The following is a 23,317-nucleotide window of genomic DNA, read 5'->3' on the forward strand; positions in this document are numbered from 1 at the left end:
GTGGGAACTGGGGTCCCCTGGCTGCTGTGTGGCCCTGAGGCTCCAGGGAGCAGAGGGATACCCCCCCCCACTCTCATTGTACAGATAGGAGGCTGAGGCCCTGAAGGGACCTGCCCAAGTCAGGAATAGAGATGAGGCCGCACTTACAGAATCCCTGCCTGAGCTGAGAGCAGGGCCCCAAAGCCGGGATACAGCCTCACCCCTGCTCTCTCGGCCCCTTTTTCTATCAGTCCTCCCAGAGCTGCAGTTCAGGCCGCCAGCATGTCTGCCTGCAGAGTGACTCCAGCAGCAGCACACAGGTGACCTTCCAGAGGCCCCGCCCCTTCCCCATCCTCCCCTTCCCCCACCCACCCTCTCCCTCCAACCTGGAGTAAAGGGATGGGAGGTCCATCATCTATAGGTCACCTAGGGTTTATTTGTTTTAGCTTTTCATGCTAGCATTAAAAATGGAGTTTTTAGGCACACAAGTAATATATGAATCTCTTCTCCCTGTAAAAAATTAAAGTATTGCAGAAAAAGCTAAATTTGGCTTTGATCATTCCTAATACCCACTTGCCCTCCCTAGAAATAGCATCATTTTGCTGTGTGTGCTGTCAGACCCTACTGATTGCCTGTACGTACACAGAAATATGTACACGGTATATAGAGGACATATTGCAATGTTTGGTAATTTTTGAAAATTTCTACATAAATGCCATCATGTGTGTTGGTCCACAGCTTTCCATTTTATTCAGTGAAATGTTAACTCGTCTCATGTGATATTAAATAAAAAAGCAAAGCCCCCAAAATAGGTGTACTATGTCACCTCTTGCATAACAAGAGGGAATATTAATATTAATATACCTATTTTCAAAAACAATGGATGAATAAGCCAGAAATGAATCAGAATGGTCGCCTGCAGGAGTCAAGGGAGGGCTCAGGAAAAGAAGCTACATTTCCCTGAATAGCCCTTGTTTCCTAGTTCCAACTTTGGGGTTAGGGACATTTTTTTTTTTTTGCATAATTTAAAACAGTTGAATCTAGAAGAAATTTTGAAAAACCAAAAACGTGATTTTAACAGCAAATCAGATTGGTGACATAAACACACAGAGAAGAAATACTTCGTGTTCCCTTGGAACATGGTCTTACATCCTTGATAGGATCTGACCTCAGGACACAAAGAACCACAGAACAATCTTTGAGATGTATCCTGGAGGCTTTTCCATGGTAGTTCATACATTATCAAAGTACTTTTGAAAATTAATCCGTAACAGCCAAGCACGTGGATATACTATGCTGTTTCTAGCCTGTTCCTTCTGTTTTTAACCAATTTTTTGCTTTAAAAACTATGTGCCTATCATTTTGTGTGATGAAAGTTACGCTCCTTGCCACTTGAATTCCCTAGTACTCTCTCCTCAGGCAATTTCAGTGCTTCCTTATTTCTGGATTATTCTATGCATTTCCATGCAATAGGTCACTTTTTTTATTTTTCACAGCGGGAGCTTGTATCATACCTGGTTCCACCCCATCCTTTTCCCCAACTGTATAGTATTCCACGTGCATGTTCCATATTTGAACCAGTCCCCTGCTGATGGATATTTAGGCGGCTGCTGGAACCAGGCCACAGGGGACATTCTCTGTCTGTCTGTTTTTGTGCACCTCGTCTTCAGGTGTTTGAGTCTGTGACAAAGTGGAGCAAGTCGAGGCAGAAGGCAGGTTGGAGGAGAAACAGCCCAAGATCCCCAATGGGAACCTGGTGAATGGCACCTGTTTCCCAGACTCTGGCCATCCCTCCTCCCACAACGTCTCCTCGGGCCTCTCGGAGCACTCGGAGCCCAGCCTGAGCACAGAAGACAGTGTCATGGACACCCAACAGAATGCCCCCCTGGCACTTCGGCCTGGGGACAGCAGCGTGGAGAACGGGCAGAGCAGTGAGGCCACCACCTCCTGGGATGAGGCCCCCCATGAGGAGCTGGCCATGCAGGACAGCCTGGAGAGCGACCTCCTCGCCAACAAGAGCATGGACGAGTTCATGTCCTTCACCGGCAGCATGGACGTGGCCCTGCCCGTGGAGGGGGCTGCCATGGAGGGCTGGGGGGGCGGTGAGGTGGAGAAGCACAGCCAGGTGGACAGTGAGGACAAGCTCTCAGAAGAACCCGAGATGGAAAGTCTCTTCCCCGCCCTGGCTTCTCTGGCCGTGGCCGTTTCTGCCAACAACGAGGCATCACCCGTGTCCTCCAGCGGCGTCACTTACTCTGTAAGTCACCAGGATTCTCCTCCACTCCGTGTTCTCACCTAACAGCTGCGGGAGGGTGGGCGTGTCCCACAAGCCTCAGTTTCCCAGCACGACCTCTGCTCTGTTACATTTTCCCAGGCACAGAGGCTGCACTGGAAAAGCCCCTTTGGGAGGGAGGACAATATCATACCAGGCTCTGCTGTTCAAACCACCCCAGGTTCAATCCCAGCTGAGGCACGCCACTTCATGTCTCTGAGCCTCAGTTTCCCTATCAGTCGAGTACCTTCTCTCTTGAGCTGTTCTCAGAATTAGTGAGTCCGGTCCTCCATGCCTGACATGCGGTGACCTCTCAGTCAATAGCAGCCTTGAGGATGAGTATCTTGGCATACGATCAGGTCCAACGTCCTTTAAATCCTCAAGTTTGCTTTCTTGCCAGAAGGTCCAAGCCAAAGGATGTCAACTGAACGGGAGGTTTTCGGAGCCAGGAGTTGTGTTTCCATTTTCCTTTGAAGAACTTGTTATTTCTATCTAAGATACACATGCCCATAGTTTGTAGAGTCAAACAGACAAGGCTGAATAGGAAATCAGAAGTGCCCCCCACCTGCCCCCGTGGAGCCCTCCCCAGAGGTCATAGTGGTTACTTACTCTGCCCAAGTTATCTGGTGTTTACCCCTGTGTCCGTAAATAACATACTTGTATTGCTACTTCTTGATCTTTTTTTTCCCCTTTTTTTCTGCAATTCCAGACATTCCACACCCACACCCTCGCCCCATAAGTGACACCTTCCCATCCCCATCCATCCACTACAGTTACAATGATTTCAGTTAAATGGCTCTTGTTCACACTCGTATAACAACAGAATGTATACACCACGTAGGAAGCACTATTTCTTTTTCTTTCCTACAAAAACAATTTTGTTTTCCCCGGATGCATTTTGATTTCCTTATCTCTGTTGTCTTTTCCTACGTTTGCTACGTATGGGTCATCACTCCATGCCCCCAGCCTCCGCACTCTGCCAGTTTTCTAAATCTCTCCTGGAACACTGCGGACACATGAGGTTTTCTGTTCATTTGTATGTCTCGCGAAGTCTCTCCAGTGGCCTTCCCCGGTCCACTGCTCCCAATGGATAGCTGTCATCTTAGATTTTTCTCCACCTGTACATGGAGGTTACTTTTGCTTTTGAATTATGCACCTGTGTATGTTGTAAATCTGATTCAAAGCTGTTAATTATCCAGAGAGATCTATTTTACAGTTCATCTGACACCTTGATTCAAAACAGGCAGCTGTCCTTGAGAACCCAAATGTTAGTTTTTCTTCCGGGGTTCCCTTACCAGGGATGGGGCTTTTGAGGGGGTCCCACCTTCATGCAGGAAAGTCTCTTATTAGATTCCTTACCTTAGGGGAGAAAGACCCCAAAACCATTCAACCCAAGCTTATGTTTTGCCAATTTGGAAGCTTCCTTCAAGGCAGAAGCCAGATTTGGTATTTTCTTGCCTTTCTGGGTTAAATTTTGGCCTTGGAATGTTCCGTATTTTTCTTGCCATATCATTGGACCTTTTCATCAGGTGGGGTCAAGGCAGTAAGTCCAGCATATGGTGGGAACCAGACTCCCGCTCGCTTCCTCCCTTCTTCCTGTCCGGTGTTCAGTGGGGGAGGGTCGCTGCCCCTCCAGCTGGTTATAACCCTCGTCCACTCAACGGGGACCATTCGTCTGTGCACCTTAGAGAATTGTTCTGTTTTATAGAAGGGAGAAAAGCTAAAAGAACTTCCATCCCACAAAGTGAAAAGAGGCTTTCGGGGGAAACAACAGAAACGAAATCGAACACCCACCCGGGCCAGGGAGAGGACATGCTTTTCAGTGGCAGCAGGAGAGGGCGAGGAGGGAGGAGGGAGAACCCTTGGAATCCCACCTCTGGGAGGAGTTGGGGTGTAACTGTTCCTTCCTCCCCGTCCCCTGGGTCTGCAGCCGGAGCTCCTGGACCTGTACACGGTGAACCTGCACCGCATCGAGAAGGACGTGCAGAGGTGTGACCGCAACTAGTGGTACTTCACGCCCGCCAACCTGGAGAAGCTGTGCAACATCATGTGCAGGTGGGGGGATGGGGAGGTCTGCGGGGGGGGGGGGGCGGGAGGGGTGGCAGAGACGGGGCTCACAGGGAGCCCAGCCGGACGGCAGCCTCTGCCCCTGGCACCTTGCCCACCTGGCGTTTACACCAGCCCACGCTGACAATAAGATAACAATCCGAGCAATGATCACAACAGGGAGCATTTATTAAGCACTTACTGTATACAGGCACTCTCCTGAGCCCTTCACTAAACACTGTTTCATCTCGTCCTCACAGCAAGCCCGTGGGGTGAAGTGTTACCCCCGTCCACAGGGGAGGAGATGGAGGTTGAAGGCCAGCGCTTTGCTCCCGTCCCCCAGCGGGCAGTTGGCTGAGCAGGAGCTCGTACTCACGTCTCTCGGGCTCCAGAGTCTTGTGCTTTGTTTCCTTAAGCCAAGACCTGGAGCCTCTCATTACTTTTCACTACATACTGAATATTTTCTTTCTTAAAATAAGAAGGTAACTCAGGCTTATTAAAAACCTCAATCACCCAGCGAAACCACAAGTTCCTAAGGTCTAAAGAGAAGCTGCTTCCCTCTCCAGTCATAATGCCCCCTCGCCTAGAAGAAACTACTGCTAACAATTGAGTAAACATCCTCCCAAGCCATGTGTATAGTTATGTGTAAATAACATAATATAGTGTGTATTATATAATATCACATGAGTACATATGTGTTTTAATGTTTTTTTATTTTATCTATATGGGATTAATACTCTGTCTTCTACGAATTGCTTTATACACTTAATCATGCATCGTGGGCATCTCTCCAGGCTGCTCTAACTCAGGGTTAGGGCTATACTAGTGTAGCCCACAGGCCAAATCCGGCCCACCACTCGTTTTTGTAAATAAAGCTTTATTAGAACCCAGCCATGCCCATTCGTTCGCATAGTCTCTATGATTGCTTCTGCAGAGTTGAGTAGTTGAGACAGAGAACGCACGGCGTGCAAAGCTGAAAATAATTATTATCCGGACCTCTCAGGAAAGGTGTGCCAATCCCTGCTCTAACTCATTTTTATTAATAAGTACTATCCCTTAACTATTCTATTTTACAGTCTCCTAAGCAATCATTGCCTCTCAAAATTGAGTTGAGGAGATACAAATATAATGAACTTTAATATAGTATGTTACATTAAAATGAAAAGGTGCTGGGGAAGAAGGAAGGATAAACCAACCTTTTCTGGGTTATGGCCTTGGAAGAAATCATGGAAGGCCTCACAGAGGAGGTGACATTCAAGATGGCCTTTGACAAAATTAGGAGAGACTCAAGAAACCACTTGGCATATATGTACTCTGTGGTGAGGCCACCTGGGTTCAGATCCTGCCTCTGCCATTTATTATTAGGTGTATGACTCTATGCATGTCACTTGTGTCTCTGGCCTCAGTCTCCTCATCTGTAAAACGGGATATGATAATACCTTTCTCATATGATTATTTTGAGAATTTCATGGTGTAATACATTTTTAGTGGCTGAGTATACAGTAAATGCTCAGTAGATATTAGTTATTATTAAGGGGGCAGATGGGAACTCCAGGCACAGAACTGCTAGGGCAAAGCACAGGGGCATGAATGTGTGCCTGAGAGGAGGAAGTACCAGGAGGTGGTGGGGCTGTGATGGGGAGGAGACAGTGAATGCCGTGTACCCCCAGCGAAGGGGTTTGCATGTTGTCTTGTCATAGTGGGGGGCCTGTGAACATGTGGTGCTTTGAGTTGGGCTTTAGGAAGGCCATCGTGGTGCCTGAGAATAGGATATTTGAAGCGTGTCAGATGGGGGAAGGGAATGAAGGTGGGAGCTGAAGGAATGAGTGGTCCAGGTGAGGGGTGGGGAACTGCGTCAGGGAGGAGGGAGAGGACGAGCGGGTTGGAGAGACAGGTCGTGAGTGCCATCCTTGGGCCCCTTGTCTCTCTTGAAGCTACATCTGGCAGCACATTGAGATCGGCTATGTCCAGGGCATACGTGACCTCCTGGCTCCACTGTTGGTCATCCTGGATGACGGTGAGTATGTCCTCCCCACTCAGGGCCAGGGGTGCAATTTTCTCCCTACTGCAGAGGAGGGGATGTGAACCTCATTTTGTGACTCCATGGAATGGGTCAGTGCAGGTGCTCAGAGGACCTGTTGGTGACCACACCAAGGTCCTAGTAAAATAAAAAGTTCGTTCCACATTAGCCAACACTTATCGCCAGGTGCCCAACACCCCGCCAGGCCTTCGCTAGCCACTGATTGTACAAACGTGAATGGGAACAAAGAAAAACCCAGGCCCAGATGTCTTCACTGGTGAATTAATACCAGTTCTTCACAAACTCTTCCAAAAGGTAGAATAGGAGGGAATACGTTCCGACTCACTCTATAAGACCATTCCTTATATGAGGACCCATTGGTACCTTGATACCTATACCAGACAAAGATGTCACAAGAAAAGAAAACTACAGACTGATGTCCTCTATGAATATAAAGACAAAAATCCTTAGCAAAACACTTGCAAACTGAATCCAGCAAGATATAGTAGGACTATATACCATGGCCAAATGGGATTTATCCCAGAAACGCAGGCTGGTTCAACGAATGAAAATGAATCCATGTAATTCACTATACTAATAGAATTAAGGACAAAAATGACATGGTCATCTTAATTGACGAGGAAATGGCATTTGACCAAATCCGACACCCTTTCATGTTAAAAACACTCTACAAACTAGAAATAGAAGGAAACTTTCTAAACACGATAAAAGGCACCTAAGAAAAACCTACGGCTATTTCATACTCAATGGTGAATGACTGAATGCTTTCCTCCTAAGATTAGGAAAAAGATAAGGATGTCCACTTTTGCTACAGAAGATTCTAGCCAGGACAATTAGGGAAGCAAAAGAAATAAAAGGTAGCATACTGGAAAGGAAGTAAAACTATCTATTTGCAGATGATGTGATTTTTGCATATAGTAATCCCAAGAAATAAGAAAAAAAGTATTGGAGGGGTGCCTGGGTGGCTTAGTAGGTTAAACATCTGACTCTTGATTTCGACTCTGGTCGTGATCTCCAGGTTGTGAGATCGAGCCCTGTGTCAGGCTCCACACTGGGCATGGAGTCTGCTTAAAATTCTCTCTTCCTCTCCTGCTTCCCTCCCCCCCCCCAAAAAAAAAATATTGGCGCTAATAAAAAAGTTCAGCAAGGTTGGAAGATACAAGATATATATACAAAAGTCAGTGGTACTTCTATACACGTGCGTTGAACAATCCGAAAGCGAAATTAGGAAGGCAATTCCAATTGTAATAGCATCTTAGAAGATATTTATGAATAAACTTAACAGAAGAAGTGAAAGACTCGCAGGTTCAATTCCAGACTGCTGTGATACAGCAAATATTGCAATAAAGCGAGTCAAATGAATTGTTTGATTTCCCAGCGCATATACAAGTTGTGTTTACACCACACTGTAGTCTGTTAAGTGTGCAGTGGCATTATGTCTAGAAAAATAATGTACTTACCTTATTTTAAAAATACTTTATTGCTAAAAGAAAAAAAAATACTAACCATCATCTGCGCTCCCGGCGAGTCATAATCACTGATTACAGATCACTGTAACAAACATGATAATAATGAAAACATTTGAAACAGTGCAGGTATTACCCAAATGTGACACAGAGACACAAAGTGAGCAAATGCCGTTGGAAAAATGGTGCTGATAGACTTGCTCGATGCTACAAACCTTTAATTTGTAAAAAAAAAAAAAAAAAAAAAAAAAAAAAAAAAAAAAAGCGGTATCAGAGAAGTGCAATAAAACAAGTATGCCTATATACCAAACCTGTAAAAGACTGTTAACAAAATTAAAGATCTAGGGACCCCTGGGTGGCTCGGTCAGGTGAGCGTCTGCCTTCGGCTCAAGTCATGATCTCAGGGTCCTAGGATTGAGCCCCATGTCGGGCTCCCTGCTCATTGGGGAGCCTGCTTCTCCCTCTCCCTCTACTCCTCCTCCCTGCTCACGTACTCTGTCTCTCTCAAATAAACAAAAGCTTTAAAAAAATTAAAAGATCTAAGTAAATGGAAAGACATGTCATGTTTGTGAATTAGAAGACTTGGTAGTGTTAAGACGGCAGTACTCTCCAAATTGACTAGAGTCAGTGTGATCCCTATCGATATCCCAGCTGCATTTTTTGTACAAATGGACAAGCTGACTCTAATGCGGATAGCATTTCGGTGGAAACCTGGCGGTGAACTCCAGGTAGTGCATTCACCTCTCCGGTTCTCCCCCACCCCCGCCCCCACCCTGAACAGGGCCCCAGAGCTGAGTGCCTTTGCACTTGCCCTCCTCACCTTTTGGAAGGCTGTTCCTCTTCTTCCCAAAGGAGCAATCTCTCCCGTGTGCTACCACCTCTAACAAAAAGTGAAAATAATTATTCTGCCTGTATATTTAGCTCCTGTATGCAAAATTGACTCGGGATCATAAAAAGCTGCCTTTCTCTGCCGAGGCCTGTAATAAACACGTGTTGTACATTTCAGAAATCAGACGGGCCTGCGCTTTACTTCTGACACTTTTGGCTCTGCTCCCTTGGGCAGGAATCTCGGCCCCCTCACCAGTTTCTTTCACCTCCACGCAGTCCCTCCCCTGGACGTGGCATGAGTCTTTGTGGCAGTACATATGCCGATTCCTATTCAGTCAGCTTTGTGCCTGGAAGGTCAGAGGACGCCCTTCTCCTACACCAAATCCCAATTCCCCACCTGCGCTTAAGGGCTCTGCGTGGTCTGCTTTGTGCCTGACTTTTTGAGCTCAATTCGGACTCTTCTTCTCCTGGGTTACCTGCTCCTTTGGCCTTCGTCCTGTATGTGGGGCATGTCAACCTGTGCCTCCTTGTCCCTCTGCTTGGGAAGGCTCTTCCTTTGGACCATTTCCCTTGTGGTTACGAGATGCATCAACTCACACATCACACCTCAGAGAAGAGATGGTATCCAGCCCCCCGCCCCCCAGTCTTTGAGAGTGGTGCAGACACTGTCCACCACACCACCCTTCATGAGCTCCGCTTTGACTCCTCTTACTTACTTGTCTGCTTTTTGCCCTGTCTCCCCCATTGGGTGGGAATCTCAGTGAGGTCTAGTTTAGTTCACGCCAGTGGTGCCTGGCACATGGCCACTCAGTAAACTCTAGTGGACAAATGTCTTGTTTCTCCAACTAGATTGTAAGCTCTTGAGCAGTGGGACAGCTTGTCCTTCCTTTGACTCCTTCTCCATAGTGCCTGGCACATAGGAAGTGCCCGGTGAGCGCCGCTTCATAGCTTGTTGAATGTGGTTGACTGTCATTTAGGGGACAGCGACTGAAGAGGAAGGCATCTAGAGTCACAAGTTTCCAAGTGCCGCTGTAAATGTGCTCTCACATGCTATGTAAACATGGGGAGCCCGTGACATGGGACAAGCTTTGATCTGGATTCTAGTTCCACTGCTACCACTAACCAGCGGGCATCCTTGGGCAAGTTTTTTTACGTATTCTTCAAGGGAGCAAGTCCCCTAGACCCCCTCAGCTCTCACCCCTGTGAGTATGGGAGTAAAGTGAGGGGCCACCTAAGGCTTCCTCTCAGCTCTAAATTCTGACCGCCATCCTTTGAGGCCAGGACCATCCCCAGCATCAGGTGGTTTCCGCTTGGTTTTTTGAACATTTACTAATATCCATAGCTTAATCCTATGCAATAAGAGGCGTCGTTCTTTCCAGGACAGAGAACAGGTGCAAAGGTCAGCGGCATAGAGATGTCACTGAGAAGTTGGGTCGGAGGTGTAGGCAAGAGGAGGGCCCCGTAGCTGGAGAACGGAGGTGGAAGGCTGGGTCCTGCCCTGCGGTTTCTTGCGGGTTGCTCCCGTGAATGCTTGAAACGCGAAATGCGCGTGGTTCATTTGTGAGAACTGGCCTTGAAAAGCAATCTGGTGACGGAGGTGAGGAGGGCAATGAGTGGGCAAAAGTTGAATTTTGCAATCAAGTTAAATTCCAGGCCTCGTCGTGTACAGCTTCAACACACCCTCCACAGAGGGAAAGGAAAAGCTGATTCGCGAAATTGTTCCAGTGAGCGCTTGGGCTGATGCCCGCCGCCCCCGCCTCCCCTCGCTGCGCACGAATTGTGGGGGCTTTCTAGATGGCTTTAGGACATATCCCTTGTGAATGGCAAATGTGTATATGAATAAAAAATGAGTCGGGCACATGCCCAAAGCTCGTGGGGGGACGGCGGTGCCTGTGCACCTTCCTCAGCTGCTCGCACTGGCGCCTCTGCTGGGTCCCACCTACACATTTCTCTTCCCTGGGCTCCGGGGCTAATCTGAGCCGGGGCCCCGCCGGGGACCGTGGTCGCAGGCCACAGTGGGGGGCTCTGAAAGGGTTCTTGTGAGCCTTCTATCCAGGGTGCTGGGTGCCCCGTGTGTCCACCGAAGGCACCGAGGCGCGCATTGCCCCCCCCCCTTTCTTTTTCCCTGTCAAGTCACTGCAGCTCTTTTGAGTGCTGTGCGCCTCGCCTTCCCCACGGAGCACCCCAGGCCCCCGCACTGGCACTGGAGCTTGTGTGCCGAGGGTCCCGACCCCCGGCCTAACTTCTTGGTCCCCTTGGCAGGAATGTGCTGGCCCTTCTTCCGGCTGTGGTCAGAGTCCGGTCACGCCTAGATGGTTTCTGTGAATCCTGGGCGGCCGCCTACACCGCCTCCCAAAGCCGGGTTCCTCCCCCGACCGCTGCAGCCGACGACTTCCACGTTCACAAGCCCCGAGTGGCCAGAACGGCTGCGCCTCTTTTTGTAGACTTACCGGGGGGATGCGTGTGCTCGCCTGGGCCGGCAGCTTTGGTCGCTGCCAGGGCGCCATCAGGACTGGCTTCCTTTCCCTTCCTCGACACGTTCAAGGTGCTGAAGCCACGTGGCATTTTTGCTGGCGTCCACACTGTGCTTAGTGAAGCGTCCCTGAGAAGGGAAGTTACCTCCCGTTTGAAAACCATCCCAAACTATAGCTTGAGAGTATGGGAGGTTGATATGAACTTTATCTAAGAATGTTCGGAGCTTTTAAACAAATTAACTTAAAAATAAAATTGACTTTCTTTAGAATTGTTAAGTTGAGAAAAAAGTTTAAGCGTGTTACTACGTGTCAGCCAATGAGATCTTCAAGATCAAATTTTTTAGATGGATTGTGCCTGCTCATTATGCCAGGTATGAATGTTTGGGGAGTTATCTGTGTTTCTCATCATTTTTAAGCCTTGATCTTTTGGCCATTATACCTTTATTTGGGCACATGACGAGCCAGAACTTTTGTGGAAAAGAGCTCTCTGGAGAAGGTTTCTGAACCAAAGAGCCGTTTACCCACGTGTCAATTGCTTTCTCTATTCACAATAGTACTTGAGATTGGTTACCTTTCCCCCAAGAGGGCGCCTGGGAGCCTCAGGCAGAAAGGTGGTTAGAAGTCTGCTGAGGTGGGTCTGGTCCGGACGCACCTTCATGGTGTTCTGTTTGACAGTGTATAGCCTCTATGCCCACACTTCTGATGACAGGGAACTCATGACCTCTGAAGAGGGACAAGCACGTACTTGGTGCTGGCAGGTGTTTTCCTGAGCCCAAGTGCGTCTTCTCATACTTACTCTCTCCCACTCTCCAGATTTACTTCTTCCCTTTGGGGCCCCGTGGAAGTCAGTCCTGGTTTTTAGCCTGGGTTCTCTAGAAATCAAGGCTGGAGGCAGAAGGAAGAGGGAGCAGGGATAAAAAGGAGGGCGGCAGGGGAGTCCATAGCAGGGAACTTGCCGCTGTTAATCACGACTGATGCCCCAGTCCACGGGACCGTGCCTCTGAGGGGCCGCCCCAGCCAAACCCTGAGATGTCCCCTCGGCAGTGAGAAAGGGGAAGAATCCAGGTATTGGGTCTGGTCTCACGCTGGGGGTCCAGCTCCCTTACACGCCAGGCTCCACCCACTCATGTGACCTCCCCAGGGTTGGGGACAAGAGGCACGTGGGCAGCACCACTCTTAAAGTTCAAACCAGGACCCCTTTGAGAGTGAAAGGGACACGTGAATTATGTCTAAACAACAGGCGTAAACTGGGGCTGGTCTGGGCAAACTGGGATGCATGACCATCATCCTCAGAGCCCATGAAGAGCAGGATCCGGGACTCATGAGGCCTCGAGGCTCTGCAAAGGTGCCTAAGGGGCTCTGCTACAACTCTCATCCACATGGCAGTCTGAGTTGAGGGTTCATTCATTCCACAAATATTTATTGAGTGTCTGCTAATACCAGCACTGCCCTGGGCCCTAGGGAGGCAGCGGCAGTGTGCAAAGCCAGGCACAGGTTTCTGCTTTCTGGGAGTCTATAGTTTAGGAGAGCAGATATCCACTTAACAATAACTAAACAACTCTTTAATTACCAGTGTGGTGCTGTGGAGAAATGCTGTAAATACACAGAAGGGTATAACCTCTTCTGGGGCAGGTGGCAATCAGCAAAATGTCCCCGTGGGAGTAAAGTGAAAGGTGAGATTCTAAAGTGTGAGTGGAATTAGCCAGGCTGGGCTGGGCAGAGGAGGAAAGCCTGAGGGAGGGAGAAGGGGAGAGGCAGGGGAGGAGAGAAGATTGTCTCAGTCAGGGGGGATCTCATGGCAGAAGATTCCCGGCCGGGAGGACTTTGGTGCCCAAGATGGTATGAAATGCCCCCATGGGTCTGGGACCCAGGATCCAGGGGGAAGACTGGGTGGTGGTGAGACCACATGGGAGGGCCATGTTGCTCCAGCCTGACACCAGGCTAAGGATCACATCTTCAGTGATTTAAGTTGAAGCTGTGTCCTCACTACCAAGTGCGGTGTGGCAGCATGTGCAAAGGGGAAAATCTTTAACATGCTTTTGGGAGTGTCCTACAGTGAAAGTTACAGGTGCTTTGGGTAGGACGGAGGGAGTGGAGATGGAGAAAAGTAGATGGGTTGGGGATATACTTAGGAGACAGGATAGGCAGAGCTCAACAACCCATTGGGTGCAAGTGGGGAGGTACAGGGAAGCAGGGAAGGGTCAAGGATGAGCTCTGGTTTTAGCACGAAGAGCTTCAGCATGGAGGTGCCCTTTCACGAGGGGAGAGGGATGGAGAGGGAGGGAGGAGCTGTTTGTGTGGGAGGAAGAGACCCAGCCATTCCTTTTGGATTTGTAGAGGCTGGGGGCAAGTGAGACCTCCCCATGGAGATGGGAAGTAGGTAGCTGGGGTGGAGGTCTGCCACCTGGAGCAGATATTTGGCCTGGAGTTAGGGACTGGGGCTTTATGAATCTGTGAAGCCACGGGAGAGGTTAGACCTGCGAGGGAGAACTAGAAAGGAGTGTCCAGGATGGAGTCTTGGTTTAACTCTACTGTTTAAAGATCTGGAGGCGAAGAGAGAGCTCTCAAAGCAAATTTAGAAAAAGGGGCCAATCAGAAGGTGAACAGAGAGAGCGGTCACTTGGGAAGCTGAGGGAAGAGTGTTTCAAGAAGGAACAAAATAGTTAACTGCGCTCAAGGCTTCTGAAAGGTCCAAAAGATTTAAACCAAGAGGCTGCAGGTTTATCAACGTGCAAAGCCATTGCTGACCGGAAGGAAAAAAGAGAGTTTTAGCAGAGGGCAGTTCGATCGGAGGGGCTTGAGGAGTACGGGAGCCAAAGAAAAGCAAACAGTGGAGTGTGGATGAATTGGAGCGAGGCTGGGACAAGAAGAGATGAGGCGCGTTTGGTGGGGGCCACCGGGGAGGGCTCACTTCGGGAAGGTGAGAGAAGGTCCAAAGGCTGCTGGCAAGGAAGCTTGTAAGGAGAGGCTGAGGTTATATGGGAAAGAGGGGAAAGTGAAGTCAAGTGCCTGAGAGGACGGGGCAGGGAGGGGACTATGAAGCAGCCAGAGATGTGAAGGCCGAGTGAATGCGAAAGGGCTGCCCATAGGTTCAGATAAGATGGTGGCAGGATAGGACAGAATTCCTGGCTGTAGGCTTCGTATTTTCTTTGAAACTTTGAGAGAAGTTCACCTGCTACATGGTAGCAAGAAAAGCTGGAGGTTGGAGGGAACAGTTGAAGTATTAAGTTCCATGATGCGAAGACGAACCAGACGGGTCCACCGGCTTCTCGATACCGGCTGGCCGGGACGCTGGCCGGCCGAACTGGCCGCACAGGTGGTGGCCACTTTCTTGAGAGTTTGAGGCACGATGTTCCTGCCTTCTCATTAAAAGGCGTTCTGGACTCAGTCTATTAATGAGCATCTGAGATGCTGTTCTCACTTTTTTAGCTTCTCCATTCATTTCACAAACTACTATTCTCTGCTACCTGTCTCAAGATCTGAAATTTGGCTTAAAAAAAAATCACTTTCTGGGAATGGCTTTGACATCATAGCTGAAGCGACAAAGCCTTTAGAACAGAGTACATTTTGTTCTTGCTTTTGCAGTTGTTCATTGGGATGGGGGTCATTTCATCAGGACAGGAAGGCCCCAAATGCACACAGATCAGAGGTGGCAACGGTCCTCATCTCTCGTCTGTGCTCCTTTGTTGTAGAAACGATGGTCCTGTTCGAGGGCCACATCTGGAGGCTTGAGTTTGCTAAATGTGCTCTACACCTGGACAAGTCACAGAGACTTTTTTTCCCTCCAAATTTTTATTTAAATCAGTTAACACACAGTGTAATATTGGTTTTAGGTGTAAAATTTAGGGATTCAACATTCCATACGTCACCCGGTGCCGCTCATAGCAAGGGCACTCCTTAATCGCCGTCACCTGTTTCACCCACCCCCTCTCACCCGCCTCCCCTCCAGTAACCATCAGTTTGGTCTCTATAGTCAGGAGTCAGTTTCTTGGTTTGTCTCTCTCTTCCCCCCTCCCCCACCATGTTCATTTGTTTCTTCGATTCGAAGGTCAGGTGGCAAATACATATACACTGGAATATTACTCAGCCATAAATATGAAGCCTTGCCACTCACAGACAATTTTTATGAGAAGCTGTTTAAGGGACACTATCCCTCCTGGGAATGCCAGAGATCCAGGGGATTTAAAAGTCTGGAATAAAATCTGTTGCAAACCACTATATTGGTGAGTGGCCTAATTCTAAGTTCTGTTCGGCTAAGATGCCCCAATAATGGGCCTATGCCCCTTGTGGGAGAGAGCAGTGTTGATCTGAAAGCTGTGGTTTAGTGCTATGGGACTTCCGGTGAATTCCTTTAGGAGGAGTATAAACTTTGTGCCCTGGAGTTAAGATTATGGTGTAGAAGAATAACAGGCCTTCATAAACGTGAACACTGCTGCATGCCCTCTCTTGACTTCTGACTCATAACCTGGCCAGGCTAACCTCTGATTCCTGGCAGGAACCTTCCACTCTAGCTATGCAGATTAGATGAGGTTGAATCCGCTCGAACTGCCCGCAGAGCACTCGGGGCTCTGTACCTTCTTTCACCTCGGCACCCTCAGTTCCTTGAAGACCAGGACGATGCCTCCTACGTGTTTGTATTCCTAGAGTTTCGCACTCCTCCTTTCTTGATGTACTTACCTTCTCGAGTTTTCAGAAGAGTTGCTCGGTTGTAACGACTAGACTTTGAAGTTGCTAATTTCTAAAGCTGGGCCTTTTCCCTTTTGTTGTGATATCAGCAAATTCTATTTTCTCTCTGCTTTTAGTAGACAAATAGCAGCATTCTCATGATGCTCCCATTGTCTGGACCCAGCTCTCCCATTCTCCTCCTCTCCCCTCCTATACCTCTCTACTGCTGAATTAATAAGAGATGAGCCAAGAAGTGTGAGCCACTTGTGTGGTTAAAGGTGACTGATGCCACGTGAATTTCAGCCCTAAAATAACAGGCACAGGCAATGTAATGCATGGTGGTGTAGACTGCCCTCTGCTGGTATCATTCAGAACTGCAGAAAGCCTTGTTCTAACCCACTCTGTGTCACATTAACGGAAGAAGAAACAGCTTTTCACAAGTCAAGAAGCTTAGCCCCTTGGAAATCCGAAGACATGGAATGTTAATGTCCCTTGGATCCCCTCGGATCCCCTCTCCAGAGCCATACACTTGATTTTAGTAAATCACTTAGCATCACTGGGAGAGGTTGTATTGCTTTAGAAACCGAATGGTCTTTCTACTTTACAATTTTACCAAGTCCTGGCACTGGGTAAAGCCGTCCTTTGAAAAGTCACACTTACCCTAGAAGCCAAAGCGGTGGCTGTGTGCACTGAGGGAGACAGGGGTGGCCCGTGCTGGAGAAAGGGTGCTGGGCTAAGCTGGGGAAGGACAGCCTTGGATTCCTGGCTCCTTCCCCAACCTGAGTTTTAACTTGTGAAAAATAGGGTGGTTTGACTAGATGATTTCTAAGGACCCTTCCAGCTTTGTGTCTACTGTAGACAGCACCATCCCGGCCCTCCAGGAGCGTATAATCCAGGTAGCATGTTTCCCGGAGCCCCCAGGGGTCACTGTGGTAAAGCACGTGCGTGGCCTGCAGTGGCTGGTTGCATGAAGTGATCTGACATGACAGATGGCTGGCCATCTCTGTGACTGGACCTGAGTGTTGGCACGTGCGCGCGCGCACACACACACACAAAATCACACTCATGCTTCCCTCCGGCTTGCTGCCCCTATCGAGTCATGTTTGCTGAGGTCATGTGGGCATCCAACACTCCATGGCAATTCCTGTGTACGTTCCCACATGGCTTTCGCTTCCATTGAGCACAAAAGCTCTTTCAAAGCTTCCCTCCCCCAGTCCTTTGGTCCTGCCACCTGTCACCAAACTCCTAGTGGGTGATTTTGCCTCCCTCCCGCTTCACAGAGGAAGACAGAAGCTATTGGTAAAGAGCTCCCCTGCCCTGCCAGCCTCTCTCTCACGGCTGGCCGACTCCTGTCAGTATTTAACTCACCCATGCTGCCCCGTCCAAAAAACCAAAACACAAAACACAAAGCCAGCCTCTCCGAGGATGCCACATCCCCATCCTGTATCTTCTGTCTCCTCCCTTTCACAGCCAAATTTCTTGAAAGCAGTGTCTACATTCACTCTCTCCCTCTCCTTCCCCCCACTCATCCCTTGCGCCACTCCGTTGGGCTTCCTTGCTCCTCTCCACTCCCCTGAAACTCTCACCACTGACCTCCATGTTGCTAAAGGCAGTGGACACTTGGGCATTTCCTGTCTTCTCATGCCTAGGTGGTTCCCCTCTCCCTCTGTGAGCCTCTCTCTTCCCATGACTACTGTTACCCTAGATGCTTCTGGTTTCTCTCCTCCCTCTTTGGCTGCTTATTTCCAATGTGTGGGGTCCTGCCACCCTTGTTTTTCCTTTTGGGTTCTGTCCTAGATACTTTTCTGTTTTGCTCCACACACTCTCTTGTCAAAAGGAGAAGGAAACAGAGTGGTGGGGGTGGGATCAAGAACAGAGAGGGAGGTGTCTTGGATAGGTTGGTTATAAAAAGCAAAAGGGGAGGGAACTTGGTCCTGTTTCCAGTTCAGAACTGTTGGTGGGGCAGTGGTGGTGGTGATCAGGTTGGATGGAACAGTGTAGGAAAAGAGAACAGCACCAGGTGGCAGGCCTGAGCCCCATCAGCCCCTGTGGGACATTGGGGGCTGGGGCCCGGACATGCGTGCACATCCTCAGGGGCCAGCAGGCCGAACCCTCTAGATGGCTGCCAAGGTGGGGGTGGTGATGGGACCCCGTAGATGAACGTGGCTAGGGTGAGCTGCCTGGAGAAGGAATGGGGTGGAGACTGTATTGTAATTGTGACAAGGGGACCCCAAGGGGCCCATAGCACCAGCAAGGGCTGAGCTGGGGTGTATCAGCCAGAGCAGGTCGACAGGCCCTTTGGGAAAAATGCCAAAGGAGAAGCCTCATTTTCCAGCTGGATACAAGGGGCAGGACCAGACCACCTCGCTAAGTGAAACCAGCTTATGCATTCCTAGTGCCCAGTCCAAGGTGGAGGTCAGCAGAAGGCAAGGCCTCCATGCCCTCTAGGGGTGCTTGCATGTTTTCATGGCATGGTCATTGGTTTCCCCCAGAATGAGTGATCCAGGAGAGCTCAAGGGAAATCCCAAATGTCTTTGATGGCCTAGTCTTGGAAGGAATACGCTGTGATTTCTGTTGGTTACACACACAGGCCCTGCTCGCTGTGAAATAGGAATACACCAGGGCACCAGCACCTCTAAGCCCTGACGACCTCGTGGATAGGGGCATGGGAGTGAGAGAACATAGGACATCTTATCCACCCCCAGAAGTCATCCAAAAGAACTCCTTTAATTATTTGGGCAGAGACTGTAGCAACATAAACTGTCAAGTTGAAAGTTTACGGGTCCTTATTCTTAAGGAGGTGTGGGATCATGAGAATATCCAAGTAGTTAACAGAGGATAAAGAACCCATGTTTTCTTTGCACACTTGGGTATGAAGTGAGAAATTTATAAATTTTACAAGAAATTTGAAGGGGCCTTAAAATGCTTGAAAATATACTAGGAAGATCGGTAGGGGAAGAAAGGGATAAAGAAAGGGGGGGTAATCAGAAGGGGGAATGAAGCATGAGAGACTATGGACTCTGAGAAACAAACTGAGGGCTTCAGAGGGGAGGCGGGTGGGGGAATGGGATAGGCTGGTGATGGGTAGTAAGGAGGGCACGTATTGCATGGTGCACTGGGTGTTATACGCAACCAATGAATCATCGAAGTTTACATCAAAAACCAGGGATGTACTGTATGATGACTAACATAATAAAAAAAAAACATTAAAAAAATAAAGGTTTATAATTTTTTCCACAGGGAAAAAAAAATACACTCGTAATAATGATAAACATAGTCTATGGGTCAACACAAAAACCCCTGTAAGACAATGTAATGTTAAGTGAGCAAAGAATACACCTTGTGTGTTTGCTTTTAACCACTGAAAACTATATGCAGTTGGGTAGAAACTAGGAAAAAAGCACAGGGAGCTGAAACTATCTCTTTGACAGGCACCTGGATAGATTTTTACAAAGTTTGTATTAATAAAATGAAAGTATTATAAATTCATTTTATTAATTATGGTTTGTTTTAAAGTGATGAGTAAAAATCATATTTTTGCTTTGTTTTCTGGTGGGGCAGCCCACTGCACACTTCTTTTTTCTTTCACTGGAATGAGTGTTTCCATTTGAAAACCACCCAGAATATAATTTTCACTGGCCATTGCTTTAAAAATCTTTCTTAAAAAACATACAACTGACATACCATTTCCTTCTGCTCTGAAACATTGTAGAAGTTTTAGGGTGCACCACAGACTACAGAATAGAAAGTATAGGATGATCTCATTTGTGCACAATAGTCAGATGTTTCCACCCCACCTGCCCCCTCTGTGTTACTGATTCCTGACTATGGTCTACGCTTCCCTTGAGTTTCAGTAAATTTATTTCTTTTGTGAAATATATTTACTATGAAATGTATTATTTATCTATTGCTGCATAAAAAATTACCCCAATGCTCAGTGGCTTTAAACAGTGGGCATGTATGTATTGTCTGACATTGATTTGGGGGGGTCAGGGATTTGGGAGTGGCTTAGCTTGAAATTGCTCACGAGGTTGTATTCAAGGCCTGGTCTAGCCCTGTAGTTGTCAGAAAGCTTGTGCAGGGGGTGGAGGACCCAGCTTCTGCCCACTGCTAAATCTACAGCTTCTCCCACATTTTAGATTTTGGTTATAGTAGCATCCCATTACCAAGTTCCCAAGTCTATTAGTTATCTCTGGCTGCATGACTGCATAACAAGTTACCCCAAAACTTAGATGCTTGAAACAACAATTTCAAGGTCTCTTTTGAATGGCCAGTAAGTGAGGGCTGACTGTTGCTTGCTGTGTGGACCTTCTTCAAAGTACAGCTGCCTGTATTTTTCCATGGCATGGTCATTGGCTTTCGGCTGAGTGAGTGATCCAGGAGAGCTCAAAGGAAGTCCCAAACGTCTTTGATGACCTAGTCTTGGAAGTCATATGCTGTGATTTCTATTGGTTACACACACAGGCCCTGCTCGCTGTGAAATAGAAGTACACTAGGGCATAAATACCAGGAGGTGAGGAGCATTGGGGGCCATCTTGGAGACTGGCCACCATAGTTCACCCTCTGGCCTCCAATGACTCATGTCCTTCCCACATGCAAAATATACTCATCTCTTCTCAAGGTCCCTTGTTAAGGGTTTCATCCCATTAAAGTATCTCCTCAAAAAGAAAGAAAGAAAGAAAGAAAGAAAGAAAACCAAACCTAGGATCTCATTATTTACATTAGGGCCAACTGTGGGGCTACTCAGGCCCAGTTGCTCACAGTCTGAAGATCTGTGAGTTAAAGAGACAAGTTATTTGCCTCTCACACACCCAATATTCAATGGTGGGGCAGCGGGCACGGGATAACTGTTATAGACATTCCTGCCAAAAAGCAGGGAGAAGGGGGCCACATAGGAGTCACTGGTCCATAGCAATTCTGAAATCCATTGGGATACATTTAAAAAATCACTTTAAAAGGACTCAGTCCTACTGCTGCCTTGGAATGAGTCTCTTTGCCTTTTGGCTTTGCCATCTGGCTCTTATTTCTACCCTAATCATCTTTCCTTTCCCATGAGAGGCAGCCTATGCTTGCAACCAAGTAGTTTCCCAGTCTTCCTGTCTGTAGATGTTTGAGGTCCAAAGTCTACTTTTCATTTTGAACTGTCTCTGCCCTTTCAGTCCAAGCTGGTGGTGTTTCTGCCACAGCGATTCTCTTATTAAAGTTTTTGTGGGTCTCCTGCCATAGTGTGTTTTATTCCTTGGACGAAAGCCACACCCACAAATCTCTTCCAGATAAGACTTTATCTCTACCTTAGGCTGCTACTGACTGAGAAATCGAAAGGCAATGCCTTCAAAGTCCTTAGAAGTCCCAGACAGTATGGGGCTGAACAGTTCTTTGAGGTCATAACAAAGGATTTTTCAGTTCCACTCTCAGCTTCACCTTTAGACCACGTTTTCTTGAGAGGGCCCTGGATTTGTTCTTTGCCCAGAAGCCATTTCTTAATTTTAGCATCCTTTCCATTTGGGGAGACTGGGGGTTTTCAAATGCAACCATTCCTGGATCCTTCCTGTGTAATTGTCCCTCCTCTGGCTTATCTCTGCCCTGTTGCATTTTGGTCTGAGCAGTAAGACAAACACCAGCACACCTTCAGAATTCAGTTCCGTCACCAGCTCGGGAGGTACATTATATGCTCCACGTTCTGTAGATGACAGTGTTGATCATCAACTTTCTGCCACTACACAACCTCTTGTTTCCAATAATAGTCTCCTCTGCTTCCTTGAAGCCCTCACAGGCAGCCTCCTCAAATGCCACCAGCTTTTGCTAACAGTTTGTTCCAAGTCCTCTAGGCTCTCGTTAGCCCTCTTCAAAGTACCCTCCCCCCGCTGCTGCCCGCTGCCAAGCACACAGCTTCTCCCACCTTGTAGGTTTGTGTTTTAGTAGCACTTTACTTCCATGGTCCCCGATTTATTAGTTACCCACTGCTGCATAACAAACCACCCCAATACTTAGATGTTTAAGGCAATAATGACCATTGATTATCTCTACCCATTTTCTGTGGGTTGGGAACTAGGGGACGACTCAGCTGGTGGTCCTGCTTCAGGGTGTCTCATCTCCTGGAGTAGCAGTTCAAATGTCAGCTGGAGCTGCGGTCATTTGAAGGCTTTCCCAGGACCAGCAGATCCAGTTGCAAGATGTCTCACTCACCTGGCTGGCCAGTTATTGCTGGCTGTACACAGGAGGCCTCAATTCCTTACTGCGTGGATCCCGGGCTATTTGAGATTCCTCACAACATGACCGCTGGCTTCTCTCAGAATGGGTGAGAATTTACTTTTTGTGACCAAAACTTGGAAACCACACACTGTCATTTCTGTAGTGACAGCCAGGTGTTCTTACTGTGGGAGGGGACATGCAGGGGGGCACTGATGCCAGATAGCAAGACCAGGATGGGGGCGCTGAGGAGGGATCTTGGACACGGGCTGCCACTTGAACTATGTGAACAAAACAATGTAGACACACACATACATTTATTGAGGTGGAGAAAAAAAACACCCCCAAGGAAAGAGTACACATGTGTGTGCACACACACGTACATGTGCACACACACACACACCCACACACAAATGTGTCTAGAATAAAAGAATAATAAAATGAGAAATAGGTACTCTCAGACAAGTACAAGAAATAAAACATTATCAATAACTTTAACTTTCAAGCCTTTGTTCCCCACATCTCATTCCTTTCCCAAAATGGGAAGGTATTGAACATTGTGGTTACATGACCTCTGCTTTCTTCATAGATTTTTGGAGGGGTAATGTTCTAAATATTTAACAACCAGTATGATGTGGGCCTGATGACTGGGATGAGGCCCTAAGTGTTCAGCACAGCTGTGCCAGTGCATACCGGCTAATACCAAGCTTGGTGGTGGTATCTCTAACCAACAGGTTTCATTGAGAATGTTTTTAGAGTTTGCTTTTTTCATTTACTGTTTTATTTCTGGGATTCATTCATGTGGAAACATGCAGCTATAGTTCACTGCTGTGTAGTGTTCCACCGTGTGACCATCCCTTACTTTGTTTAGTCTCTCTCCGAATGATGGCCATTAGGTTCTTTCCAGTTTTGTTTTCTTTCCTCCTATTAAGACAATGCTGGTATGAGATTATCTATACATTTCTTCCAATATACTTGTGTAAGAATTGCTCTAGGTATATAGCTAGCAGTGCAGTTCCTGGATCTCGGAATATATATGTGTTCAACTTTAGAAGGTAATGTCAAACCGTTTTTCCAAATGGATGTAGGAATTTGTATCCTGATTACCATTTAAAGAGTTTTCTTTGCTTGACACTTTGGAATCGTTAATTTTATTATTATTACTTTTTTGTCTGATGGATGTTAAATGGTAAGTTAGGTTTCCTTTAGTTTCTGTTTCTTGATTAGTAATGAAGATGATGATCTTTTCGTATTCTGGGTTTTTAATCATTCCTGTTTCTCCTTTTTTGGATGTCAGTTCCTGCCTTTTGTCTACTTTTCTACTGGGTTATTTCTGTTTCCCACTCTCCCCCCCCCC

General features: G+C 47.6%; 1 protein-coding gene across 1 annotated transcript in view; it reads left to right on the forward strand.

Annotated features, from left to right (window-relative positions):
• LOC148107426 (small G protein signaling modulator 1-like) overlaps positions 1-10,944 on the forward strand; it is a 30,269-nt gene extending 19,325 nt beyond the window's left edge. The window contains 6 exon segments of the mRNA XM_087857154.1: positions 231-299; positions 1,650-1,659; positions 1,662-2,236; positions 4,182-4,306; positions 6,232-6,314; positions 10,766-10,944. Of these exon segments, the coding sequence (XP_087713280.1) occupies positions 231-299; positions 1,650-1,659; positions 1,662-2,236; positions 4,182-4,306; positions 6,232-6,314; positions 10,766-10,944 (1,041 nt within the window).
• The last annotated feature ends 12,373 nt before the right edge of the window (positions 10,945-23,317 follow it).

Source organism: Ursus americanus, chromosome 30 (assembly GCF_024610735.1).
Source record: "Ursus americanus isolate L20-20 chromosome 30, mUrsAme1.1.p, whole genome shotgun sequence".
In the NCBI taxonomy this organism is placed as follows: domain Eukaryota; kingdom Metazoa; phylum Chordata; class Mammalia; order Carnivora; family Ursidae; genus Ursus; species Ursus americanus.